Source organism: Beta vulgaris, chromosome 7, assembly GCF_026745355.1.
Source record: "Beta vulgaris subsp. vulgaris cultivar EL10 chromosome 7, EL10.2, whole genome shotgun sequence".
NCBI lineage: Eukaryota > Viridiplantae > Streptophyta > Magnoliopsida > Caryophyllales > Amaranthaceae > Beta > Beta vulgaris.
Window position 1 is genome coordinate 25285305 of NC_079208.1, and position 13794 is coordinate 25299098.

The 13794-nt window shown below is 38.7% G+C and overlaps 1 protein-coding gene across 1 annotated transcript; it reads left to right on the top strand.

Moving 5' to 3' along the window:
- The first annotated feature begins 3727 nt into the window (after positions 1 to 3727).
- LOC130589506 (uncharacterized) lies at positions 3728 to 12612 on the top strand. The gene is made up of 5 exons (XM_057390772.1): positions 3728 to 4032; positions 9927 to 10247; positions 10329 to 10428; positions 10502 to 10724; positions 12545 to 12612. The coding sequence occupies exons 1-5, from the start codon at positions 3728 to 3730 to the stop codon at positions 12610 to 12612; spliced, it is 1017 nt and encodes a 338-aa protein (XP_057246755.1).
- Positions 12613 to 13794: the final 1182 nt, after the last annotated feature.

Below are 13794 nucleotides of genomic sequence, written 5' to 3' on the forward strand. Positions count from 1 at the left end.
GGACCCAGGATGATGCTCGTCCAAACGGATATCGAATGGAAACTGATGCCCGGGAGTACTGGAAGGCAAAGAAAACTGTTGCATTACAATGGTTGACCACAGGGTGTGCATCGTATTTGAGAGATCCCCTTTTAGGATACCTTTCAGGACATAATCAAGAAGTTTGTGTCCTTCTCTTATTTATCCAAGACAAGAGAAAACAGTGGTGCAGGCGATTGTTTATCAGCGTGCAGCCGTAGCAAACACCTCATCTAATCGTGTGTTAAAGGAGTATCGTAAGGAGTTCATACCCAAAGGTTAAACTCTGGATCAACTGGCCAACCCTTTTTTGGCTAGGATCATGGAAGGGTTGCTCTTACCAAAGGTTAAACTCTCTCCGCTTATAAGCATCAAATGTACGTCCAAGCAATAGAACATACTACTTGGTGCAAGAATTTCCCCGCTTCTCATAAAGAAGTAGCTAAAAAGTGGTTTTACAAGCTCCCTTCTAATTCAGTAAACAATTTCACTGAGCTCGATTATCTATTCACAAGTCACTTAGTATCTAATCGACAAGAACAAAAGACAAGTATGCATTTTGGCAAGGTCTTCCAAGGACCAAAAGAAGACCTTCGATGTTTTCTTAAGAGATTTAATTTAAAATCATTGCAAATTAAAGATCTTAATGATGACATTGCCTTAGACGCCATCGTTAGAGGAATACAGACAAGAAGCTTTAAGTTTAATCTTGTTACGAATAAAATCACCATTCTTACAGAAGACTTGAAGGAGGCTGAAGCATTCATAGATGCGATTGAAGTTTGTTTTGAGGCTAAGCATCCTGAGTCCAGGAAGCCTGAACATGTGGTTAAGACAAAAAAGAACAAGCCTACGAAGGCTGGGACTAGCAAAATAACCTCCACATAGAATTTAACAAGGATGAATAGTCCATCCTTATGGAGATATAGTATCAATATGAGCTTAAGGCCCCAGCTGAGAAGAAGACTTCTTCCAGAACATAGACAAGAGCAAGTATTATCACTTTCGTAAAGATTGTGGACATGAGGGCAATGATTGTAAACATATTAAGATGGCTTTGGAGGAGTTAGCTCAAAAAGGAAAGATAAACTCATACTTACCCCAAGGGGGAAGGAAGTTTCAGAGGAAGGATAATCGTCAGAGAGAGACTTAAAGCATTAACAAAGATGTTGTTCTTATCTTCTAAGGTGGGTTTACAGCTAGAGACCCAACCAATCTGGGCCAAAAAAACTACCTCAGGTAGCTCAAGCAAATTTTTCTAACTGGTCAAAGAAAGACCGAGCCCTTCCTTAAGGTAGTCGATATTGAGCAAGTTCGAGGGAAGCTAAGTTGAAGAGTTCTCGTGATGACCGTTTGGTTGTGGAAAAAAGATAGCAAACATAATAATAATTGAATTTTTATTGACAGTGGAAGTTGGACAGGTATCATCAGTGTATATTATTTGTCCAGGTTGAAGTTTCATAAGAACAATTTAGCCTTGTCCACCACTCTATCATTGGGTTTGGGGCAGGAATTATCCATCCTATGAGGATGGTTACTTTGCTAGTCCGAGTACAAGAGAAGGATGTCTCCCGGACTCTGTTCATCATGTTTTTGGTTGTCCGAGACTTGACAACTTACAATGTCAGTCATGCACGACCATTTGTGAATCATATTAAAGTAGTGATAGTTACTCATTTTATGGTCATGAAGTTTGAATGTGACAAAGGAAAAATTAGTACATTGTATGGAGATCAGCAGGAAACTAGGGAGTGTTACGTAACTACTTTAAAGCCATCGTCTTGGAAGACTGAGGAGAAGGACCAAACACAAGTTGCTCGTGAAAGGAAAATAGCCAAAATTGTGAAAGATCGGGTGGCCTCGTTGAGAATGACCTTTGAGAGTCCTCAAACGCAGCTTTCTCCCGCACGGAAAACGTCTGAAATCCTTCTGAGCAAGAAAACAAAGTATGTGGCCGTCAAAGAGGAACCTCCCTCGTCTTAAGAAGTGATGGCCATCATGGGTTTGGATGATGCTCGTCCGAAAGAATGGATCTTCTCTCACCTGTGAATTGAGGGGCATTTTGATTGATTTACTCGAAAAATTTCAAAATGCGTTTGCCTATAGTGTTGAAGAGATGCCCAAAATTGATCCAGATATAACCATTCACCAGCTAAATGTTGACCCAAGTTTGAAACCAATTCGTCAAAAGAAGAGACATCTAGGGCCGGCCAGAAATCCAGCAGTGGCCTAAGCCAGTACGAAGATTGTCGGAAACTCGATTCAAAACATAAATTGATCCAAATAGTCATGATGCGAAAACCCATTCGGCATTCGTACATGTAGAATGTGTGTGGACTACACCGATGTCAACAACGCATGTCACAAGGACATTTCCCTTTGCCTAAGTTGGATCAGCTGGTTGATTCCACGACTTTCCATGCTTTGTTGAGCTTCATGAGCGCTTACTCCGGGTTCCATCAAATTCCCATGTGGTTGGATGACCAAGACACCCATCTTTACAGGTAAGGTTTGTATAGTTAGCTGAGGATGTCTTTGGGCTGGAGGAATGTACCAACCGCCTTCCAAAGATTGATCAATACGGTCTTCTAGCCTCAATCGGGAAGTAAAATTGATGATATGATAGTAAAGAGTTAGCAAATAAAAGACCATGTTAGTGATTTACATGAGACCTTTGAGACTCTGAGGGAGTACAATCTAAAGTTGAATCCCAAAAAATTTGTTTTTGGAGTTTTGGCTGGGAAGTTCTTGATATTCCTAGTGCATGAGAAGGGAATAGAAGCAAATCCTAAAAAGATTCAGCGTCTGATAGTGCAACATCTGATAAGGCTCCAGGATTATGATAGTGTAGCATCTACCAAGCTCCTTGGCGGCTATTGGACGCTTCCACTCTATGTCGGGTAATAATTGTAATAATTTTTTCGCTACAATCAAGAATAAAGATATGTTTGAATGGATAACATATCTTTGAAAAAGCACTTCAACAATTCACGGATTACCTTGTTAGTTGCCTAGGTTGGTCCGTCCAACCTAGAGGGAAAAATTGTTTGTATTCTTAGTTATATCTCCTCAGGTTGTGGGTGTTAATCTACTAGCTAAAAGAAAGTCAGTGCAAATCCCAATATACTTTATGAGTCATGTGATCAAGGATGCAGAATGTAGATACTCCTCGATTGAGAAGTTTCGATTGGCACTAGTCATGGCCAGCAAGAAGTTGATACTTTTTTTCCTTGGCTCACAACATATAAGTCTATACCGACCAACCATTAAAGCAAGTTTTGCAAAAAATGGAGGTTACTAGACGAGTGATGAAGTGGGCCATCGAGTTAAACATGTTTGACATAATCTTTAAGCCAAGTAAAGCAATCAAAGGTCAGACCTTAGCAGATTTTATAGCTGAACTTACTTCGCCAACTATAGCCCTAATAGTTGATCCGACTGAAGGCAAGAACCACTGGACGCTCATGGTAAATGGATTGTTGACTGTCAATGATGTGGGACAGGAATCATTTGTCAGTCTCCAGAAAAGGATAAGTTTGAATATGCATTAAGGTTTCAGTTAGGCATCCAACAATGAAGCCGAGTACGAGGCCCTAATGGCTAAGATCAAGATGTGCGAAACGACTGGCTCTTTAGAGATTGAGGTTGAATAAGACTTTTCTTAGTCGTCAGCCAAGTCTGTGGAGATTATGAATGCTAGGAAGCATCAATGAGAAAATGCATGCGTCTGATCAAATATGAAATTGAGCCTTTAGAGCGCTTTGTGCTGGACCAAATACCAAGATCAAAAAACCATAAAGTTAATGCTCTCACAAAGCTGGCTAGCTTGGTTGACTATGATGTACCAAGGACAGTATTTAGGGAAGTCAAGCCAAATAAGAGTATTGATGAAGAAAAATTTATGTTTCTTAGCCGAGTAACGGTATGGATGGAGCCTATTATAAACTTGAAGAAGACCGATCAATTACCTTCAGACCCTGCGGAGGCTAAGTATGTCAAGGCCAGGGACAAGCGGTTGAGTTATGGAATGAAACCCAGTACAAGAAGTCATTCAATTGTCCTCTTCTAAAGTGTATTACTGGAGAGGATGGACTGAAAGTGTTGAAGGAACTCAAGAAGCATGTGTATCTCATATGGGTGGAAGAGCCTTAGGAGAGAAGGCCTTGAGGACTGGGTATTATTAGCCTACATCAAAAGAATATGCTCTTGCCTCTGCAAACTAATGTGATTGTTGTCAGAAGCATGGAAACTTGCATCAAAATTCGTCCAATTATTTAACCCTCATCTTGTTCCTATTTCCTTTTACCAAATGGGGCGTGGACATTTTGGGTCCCTTCCCTGTGGTGATTGGACAAAAGAAGTTTGTAATCGTAGTTGTGGACTACTTTACTTTACTAAGTGGGTAGAAGCGGATGCAGTGCAAGGCATAACTACACATGAGGTCAAGAGCATTATTTGGAAGAATTTCATAACCTGGTTCTTCATGTCGTAGTCATTGTCTATGACAATGGTCCACAATATTTAACGCCAAAGCTGAAAGATTGGTTGGACGAAAGAGAGATCAAAGCTCATTTTACTGCAGTACCCCACCCATAAGCTTTTGACAATGGTCCACAATCTGAAACGCCAATGCTAAAAGATTGGTTGGCAGAAAGAGAGATCAAAGCTCAATTTGCTGCATTAGCCCACCAACTAGCCAATGGGAAAGTAGAGTCCTTTGACAAGATCATGTCAAATGGCATAAAAGGGAAGTTGGACAACGCCAAGGGACGGGTTGAAGAACTATAACTAGTGCTATGGTCAATCGAAACCACCGCTAAAAACTATACCGGGCGAGACACCTTTCATGTTGGCCTATGCACTGAGGCTAGCTTGTCCAATGAGATTTAATAATCAACCCTAAGAGTCATGTTATACAAAAAAGAGGCCAATGAGGTCGCTTTGCGCACTGCCTTGGACAAAGTACCAGAGGTTAGGGGAAATGCACTGTTAAAATTGCAATTGTACAAGTTGAGAATGGATCAGGATTTTAACAAGAGAGTCGATATGCGACCATTAAAAGTAAGGGATTTGGTTCTCAGAAAGATGAAAGCCGTAGGATGAGCTAAAGTATTGGAAAGATGACACTAAATTGGAAAGGTCCATATGTGATTGTCAAATAAGTAAGAAGTGAACTTTTCGTCTCCATGACATAGATCGACGACCAATCCAACAGACTTGGAATTCAAACACTCTGAAAAAATACCACGTCTGATCCAAATCAATATGAAACAATGCTAGTACTTTAAGCATAAATAGTTCCATGGCACAAAACGAGATTTAGAAATGTACACATGTGCTTTGGTAGTTCGCCAAGCAAAAATCATATAATACAATTTCTACTTTCTCCTATACTCGTCATTGTTTATTTTACTTAAGTCATTCACTTTGGGGCATTTTTTTGCACTAGTTAGCCAAGTGGTCTTAAAGTGACATTAACCTAGATAAAAACTTGAAAAAACAATAAGCAACCAAAATCAAGCTAAAAGAATGAGTCACCCCAACAAGGGATAATCATTCTTATGATGCACATTACTTCCTCAAGGAGGTCGGCCAAAATGTAATAAACCTAATAAAAGATAGATTACATATATGGTTAGCTAAATACTAATATTCTCTAGTAGGGGAAATATTATGGTCTCCTAAACGAAGCCGACCAGAAATAAGCACACCTTTGTAAAAGTATCTTACTTTCAAAAGCAAGGTCAACCAAGTTGTAATATCCCTAAGAATGGAACCATTACTACAAGACGAACACTACATCCTAAAGGAAGTCGACCATGAAATGGTAAGCTCAGAAACAACAATCATATCTCACAACGTTGGCAAGTGTATATATATCCAAGCTCATCCTAGATCAGAGTCATACAAATGTTCAGCTTATAGTGGTTGTTCTCCTTCTTGGAACACATCTCATCCAGAATAGTAGGACAAGCTCAGTTTAAAAAAGGGGGGGAAATAACCAAGCCATAACACTTCTAAGACAATCATTTAGGATGAGTTCCAGTTGACTTAGACATTTGTCAAAAAATTCGATGGTTGTTTGAAAATTAGAAAGTGTTCCATTTGAATTTGGGGAATTTGTTCAAAGTATCATAATCGTCTAATAATCTTAGGACTAGTTCATCATAACTTGGGCAAAATAGTTAAAGTTCACTAATCGTCAAAGAACCTTAGGATGAGATCAACATAACTTGGGCAAAATAGTTTGAAGTTCATTAATCATCCAAAATTTTGGACGATTCCCATTTGACCTTATTCTCTTTTGTTCCAAAAATTCAATAATCATCCTAGGACGAGTTCAGGTTCACAACAAGAATCCGTGTATATAGCGTCTGACGTTAGCATTCGTCTAATAAAACAGACGATATAGGTCAAATTACCGTCCGCTGACGTGTCAGACGCAAACTAGCGTCCGCACCGTACTTTTACCGTCCGCTTACGTGGCAGACGCAAATTAGCGTCCGTCAAGCGGACGCTAAAGTCCCTTGGTGGACGGTAAATGGGCGGATATACCCAGAAGAATTTCGACCCCTTCCCAAAATCTTTCGACTAACATTCACCAACTCTCATCAACGAAACAAAAACCTAGCCTCCCCAATTTCGCCAGCGAACCGCTGCCCTCCTTGTCGCCGGAGACTCTCGCCGGACCCCCGCCGCTGCCGGAATCGCCGCCTTCCGATATCCTGTCTCGCGCCACCTTCACGTGGCCTCTAAGGACGCCAACTCACAGCGTCATCTCTCTCTTCTACGGTTAAAGATCCGGATCAGGTACTGACGCCGCCGCCGCCGCCGTCTTTTCTCTCTCTTCTATAGTTGTTTAAGGTATGAATTTATACTTTAGTTTTGTTGATTTTTGGCTTGAATTTGTTGTTGTTAGTTGGGGGGTTTTGGTATTTTTGATGTATAGTTGTTGTTGTGTGTGATGATTGTTGTTGTTGTTGGTTTTAATTGTATTGTTATTGTTGTTTAGTGAATTTGTTATTTTTAATTGTATTGTTGTGGTTGATTAGTGAATTTGTTGTTATTTTTAATTGTATTGTTATTGTTGTTGTTGTTTAGTGAATTTGTTGTTGTTCTTAATTGTATTGTTGTTGTTGTTTAGTGAATTTGTTGTTGTTGTTGTTAAGTGAATTTGTTGTTGATAATTGAACATGTTAAGTGTTGTTGATAATTAAATATGTTAAGTGTTGTTGTTGATGAAAGAACATGTTTAGTATTGGTGTTGTTCATCAAATTGTTTTGATTTATTCATAATAATTAGTGAAGTAATGTTATTAATGTTACATGCTTTAGGTAAATTGAGTGATTAATTTATTACACGTATATTTAGTTGTATCGAATTGAATTGATTGTTTAGTATAATAGACTTAGTGTATATTTAGTATATGTTCACTGTATATTTGTGAATTTATTTATTATATAGTGTTGTTAATCTTTTGGATTTGTTTAGTAATTCTTAATTATTCATAAATTGTTTAATATTTGTCTACTACATATCTTACGTACTTCCATTAACAAGTAGTGAATATAGTGAATTGATACTTTCTAGTTGTATGTAGAGTTTTAAATTATGAAAAGGAAAGAACGTAGCTGGATGTATAAAAGACTTGATGGGCGTGCCCTTAGAACTGAGTATGTGAAAGGAGTTGATAAGTTCATTGAGTTTTGTTTACAACATCCTCATTTAAATGACGGTGATAAGATAAAATGTCCATGCATGAGGTGTAATAACTTGCGTTATTTGGATGTGGACACGGTCAAAGTACATTTGTAGAAAAAGGGTTTTAAACCGAATTACTTTGACTGGTTATGTCATGGTGAACGTGCTACGGGGTCCTCCTCATCTTCTGCTCAGTCAAATCCATATATGGATATGGTTGTGGATGCTTTAGGGAATACTGAAGATCATGCATGCTTGCGGTTCAAACTCAGTTGAAGAAGAACCGAATGGTGAAGCAAAGAATTTTTTGACCTTCTTAAGGCGGCCGAGAATCCCTTGTATGAAGGGAGCAAGATGTCCGTGCTGGAGATGGCTTCTAGAATCATAAGTTTAAAGTGTGAGTATAACCTACCACACAGGTGTGTTGATGGTTTTCTTAGTTTATTGAATGAGGTGATACCCCAGAACAACAACATGGGAAGAACTTTCTACAACACAAAGAAAGTTCTAAAGGGTTTGGAGCTTCCTCATGAGAGGATACATGCATGTCCTAAAGGTTGTATGTTATTTTGGAAGGGCGATGCTCACTTAGATAAATATAGTGTATGCGGTAGTGATCGGTACAAGAAAACTTCTAAGGGCAAACTTATTCCTGCAAAAGTGTTAATGTACTTTCCAATCACACCGAGGTTGCAGAGGTTGTTTGCAACTAAGAATATCTCTGAGAAAATGAATGGCATGCCGACAATCCTCGAATGCAGGGTACCTTAGCACATCCAAGTGACAGTGAAGCATGGAAACACTTTGATAGAACCTTTCCCGATTTCGCCGCTGAGGCTCGAAATGTTAGACTCGGGCTGTGCACCGATGGATTTTCTCCATATGGTAAGTTTGGAGGGCAATATTCATGCTGGCCAGTTATCCTCACACCATACAATTTGCCTCCATCCATGTGCATGAAGAAACCATTCATGTTTCTTTCTTTGCTCGTTCCGGGACCTAAAAATCCCAAAGGAAACTTGGATGTGTTTATGCAGCCTCTAGTTGAAGAGTTGAAGCAGTTGTGGCATATTGGGGCTACGACCTATGATGTTTCAAGGAAGCAAAATTTCAACCTTCGAGCATCGCTGCTTTGGACAATTAGTGACTTTCCTGCGTATGGTATGTTGTCCGGATGGTCTACTGCTGGAAAGAAGGCATGTCCTTATTGCATGGATAAAAGCAAGGCATTCTGGCTTGAACATGGGGGTAAAGTGACATGGTTCGATTGTCATCGACAATTTCTTCATTCTGACCACCCATTTCGAAGGAATAAGACTGCTTTTTGTAAGAATAAGGTTGAGAATGGCGTAGCTCCTCACATAATGTCTGGAGAGGAACTGTGGCAGTGCGTGAAGGACTTACCTAAAGCAACTGATGGTCCCGAGGCGCTGAACCGATTGAAGAAGGATAAAAAAGGTTGGTTGAAACAGAATATTTTGTGGGAGCTTCCATATTGGAAAGATTTGATTATCCGTCACAACTTAGATGTCATGCATGTTGAGAAGAATTTTTTGACCAACTCATTAACACTGTGATGGATGTTAAGGGTCAAACTTCAGACACCCTTAGTGCAAGAAAGGATATGGCACGTGTTTGCAAACGCCGGGAACTGGAGCTTGTTGATGATGGTGTGGGGAATTTGGCCAAGCCTAAAGCACCTTACACACTCGACAAGGCTCAGAAAAAGGTATTTTGTGAGTGGGTACGTGACTTGAAGTTTCCAGATGGCTTTGCATCGAACTTGAGTAGATGCGTGGTTCTTAGTTGTAGTAAATTGCAAGGATTGAAGAGCCATGACTGTCATGTATTCATGGAGAGGCTGTTGCCGGTTGGTCTAAAAGAATTGCTTCCTTTGCATGTTTGGAAGGCGATAACCGAAATAAGTCAATTCTTTCGAGACTTGTGTGCGTCCACAATCAAAGTCAGTGAGATGAAGCGCTTAGAGAACAACATCGCTGAGATCTTATGCAAGTTGGAAAAAATCTTTCCTCCATCATTTTTTAATTCAATGGAGCACTTGCCGGTTCACTTGCCTTATGAAGCAAAAGTTGGTGGCCCGTCCAGTATAGATGGATGTACCCTTTCGAAAGGTAATTGAATTTGTTTTAAGTGTCATACAATACTGAATTCATACATAAAATGCTAATCCTCACCTTACTGACAGGTTGCTTAACCACTTAAAACGTAAAGTGGGAAACAAAGCACGTGTTGAAGGTTCAATATGCAATGCCTACGTAACTGAGGAGATAGCGAACTTCTGCTCCAACTACTTTCAGCCCGGGGTTGACACAAAATCAAGGGACTTAGGAAGAAATGTCAATCCTGATGTCGCTAGCACACATGGTCTTGGTGTCCCCGAGTTGTTCAGGGAAGACTGCGGTCGACCGGGAACAGATGGACGTTTGCGATGGTTGCAAGACAAGGAGTACGATCGAGCACATCTTTACGTACTTGCAAACAGTGGCATCTTAAGTGATTATGAAAGGTAATTCGTGAGAAGTTGTAGACCCATTGTGTTACATTCTACTTGTCCTTTGCCTAACGTGTGTGACATTACTTACTCAAGGCGATTCGAGGATTATATTGTCAATTCAAGACCGAACATTGCTAAGGATGATGTGTGGAGCAAATGCGAAGCCGAGTTCCCTAGTTGGTTCAAGACAAATGTGAGTTTCGTACATTATTTGTTATAACCATTGAGATTCCTTCATGAATTAACTTATTAGTCCCTAAAATCAGGTCCTTGGTGCCATGACAAGTGACGATGTCACTCGAGCTCTTGCTATGGGTCCTTCCAGACAAGTGAGAACGTGGAATCAGTTCTTTGTGAATGGATATAACTTTCATAAACAGGAATATGGCAAGAATAAGTCAACTATGAACTATGGTGTATGTGTACAAGCTGCTGATAGAGCTGATTACTTTGGCATTTTGGAGGAGGTTATTGAACTGATGTACCATGGTAATTTGGCTGTTTATAAGACAATTTTGTTCAAGTGCAATTGGATGGACTCGGACAAGGGTATGAACATTCATGAACAGTACAAACTTGTGGAAGTCAATCACACCAAGAAATACCCAAAATATGATCTGTTTGTATTGTCGTACCAAGTTAGCCAAGTATACTACGCGCCGTATCCCAGTCTTAGGAGGGATAAAATGCAATGGTGGGTTGTGTTTAAAACGAAGGTAAGGTCCGAAGTTGATGCCCCGGTTGATTTGGATGTTCTCCAGGAGGAAAGAGTTGATACCGCGCCGTATCCCGTTGAATTTGGGCATATTTGCTTAAAGTTCAAAGATCGTCCAGATTATATGACAAGTTCGTTAATCAACCAGTCTTACGACGAGCTCCCTTTTGGACGAACTAAGTTGGACGAAAGAAGTTTTGTAACAAGAAAATGTTAATTGATATTCGTTCAAAAGTTTACAAACTAATTTAAACAAGATCCCAAGCTACATAGATGGTTGTAATATCACGAAATTTTTTATTATTCATTAATGATATTTTTTTTTAGCCTATGAAATTCATGATTTTATCCATACCAAATAATTATTATTATTTTAATGTTTCATATTATTACTTAGTAATATATATATATATATATATATATATATATATATACTTAAATTATTACTTTTGGAAATTTGAATTTCGGATTTTAAAAATAACGAAAATTGTTTTGAATAAAACATTAACTCACAAGATCTTTTCTTTCCAAAAATTTGTCAATTAAATCAAAAAAACAAATGAAAATTTGTTTTAACTAAGTCAACCTTTGCGCGGTCCTTCCATGTTAAGTCTACTTTTTTATTATCCCTGATTGAGTTAGGCTTGTATGTTTGTTTCCTTCCATTGAGTTTTTAACCTGTTTTATGAGTTATTTAGTAGGTTACTTATGATACGTGTTAAAATGTCCCTTCCTCTAAAACAGGCGAGGGTAGGGCGGGATGTTGCAAAAAGTATCATAAGTATACAAGCGTAACCTATAAGGTAAACTTAAAATGGGAAGACTGAGCAAAGGCTAGCTGACTTATTTAAAACAATTTTTCCAACAACAATTGTCAAATTAATTACACGAAATCCCTCAAATTGATTACGCAAGCAATTATCAGCCCAAAAGTTCTCTCAATCACACTTAACCTTTCTCAAATTTCATTCAGATCTTCCTCCTTCCTTTTTGAGTTGTTCTCTCTCCCTCTACCATGACTATAAATACCGGACCTCTACCCATTTCAAACACCATTTCACTTCGAATTTTAGTAGGTAAGAATTCACTGTGAAACCAAATTTTTTAAAAAAAGAGTTGTGAACAGCCAGTTCTGTTGTACCGCCGCCGTTGTCATCGCCGATATCACTGGTTGGCTGGCCGACTAATTTTCTTTACTAGTGGAGAAAAAACGGAAGGGTTGCAGTTAAAACAGGCCTAAGGGTTGCGTTTTCGGCCAGCAGTCCTTTCCGTAGCAGCCCTTCACTAAAAGTGAAGGGGCTGCGATTTTAAACCGCAACCCTTCGTTGTGCAAAGGGTTGCGGTTTTTACCATAACCGCAGCCCTTTTGACCCAAAACAAAAAAAAATTAACTATTATGAGCCATATAACAAACTGAAAAATTCATACACTGAGCCGAAGAGAATAGGACATCAACTCTAAAATTGTTGTCAAGCCAAGCTACCATTATTCTCCCACCCTTATGTTTATTAAAATTGGTAGAGACACACCAATTTTAAAACATACATGAATACAGTTTACCAAAGTTTACAGCTTTTATTTTTGTTTCTAAAAGACAAACCAACCTTACTTTCTGTTGCAATAGGAAGTTCATCACTTCCTTCTGCTTACTCGGTCTGTTAAGACCTCTTACGTTCCACACTAAAATTTGGTCCATGACTTTTATTCTCCTCACCCTCTTGCGGAACCACTGCACTTACCTCACCAATTTCAAAATTTATATATCAACAAGAACGAACAAAAATGAAAAAACCGAAATTATATAACAACAAGAACAGTCGAAATTTATAGATCTAAAAAAAAAATTATTGTCGAAATTTATAGATCTGAAAAATAAAATAAAAAAAAAACGAAATTACATTATCAACCAGAGAAAGAACGAAAATGAAAAAAAGAATGAAAAGACAAACGAAAATGAAAAAAAAACGAACATGGCAACTAAATTAGTGCGTACCATATTTCCGCAACAAAAATTGACAAATTTGACGAGTATTTTTCTGTGAATGCTCATAAAATTTCATTTCCCAGTCATTATTCTGGCATAATTTCATCCTTAACCATCAAACCTAGTTCTGATGATGGTTAAGGATGAAATAATGCCAGAATACTAACTGGTGGTGTGCGCAAATGCAGACGAGTGACGAAGGAGGTTGAGCGTCGTCGGCGAAGAGGAGATTGTGGTGAAGATTTGTTAGAGTGAGGAGAGAGAACGATGAGGGACGCTCAATGAAAATAATGCATGACAGAGTTTCATTGCTTATAAAGCGCGGGTTGCATTGTTTTAACCTAATCCCATTAGTCCGCGAGAATTAATTGTAAAGGGTTGTGTTTTTTTAAAAAACGCGGCCCTTTAATACTTAAAGGGCTACGTTTTTAAAAATCCGCAGCCCTTTATTACTTAAAGGGTTGCGTTTTTCTATTGACCGCAACCCTTCGTTTGTGAAGGGCTGCGGATTTTGGGCTAACCGCAACCCTTCACTATTAAGGGCTGCGTTTTTAGAAAAACGCAGCCCTTTTGTTTTTTTCCCCTAGTGCTTCTTCCTTCTTTCTTGTTTCTCCCTTCTTCTTTCTTTTTCTAGTGTGAGCTTTTCTGTTTTCCTTGGAGGAACAATTCTTTCTTTTCCTTTCTTTATTGTATTTGTACTGTTTACCTTTATTTCCTTGTTTTACTTTTCATTATTTCTTTTTTTCTTTTTGAAACCTTTTTGCCTTCCTTTTTGTTTTATAGCGTAAAGACTGATTCAAGCAATTACTATGATGAGATTCTTTCTTTCTTGTTTTAAAAAAAAAGAATTATGTTTTTCG

Coding starts and splice junctions, on each gene's coding strand:
- LOC130589506 (XM_057390772.1), top strand. CDS start 3,728: ATGAGAAAATGCATGCGTCTGATCAAATATGAAATTGAGCCTTTAGAG. Junction 10,429..10,501: donor CTAGTTGGTTCAAGACAAAT/GTGAGTTTCGTA, acceptor CCCTAAAATCAG/GTCCTTGGTGCCATGACAAG. Junction 10,725..12,544: donor TATTGAACTGATGTACCATG/GTAATTTGGCTG, acceptor TGTTTCTAAAAG/ACAAACCAACCTTACTTTCT.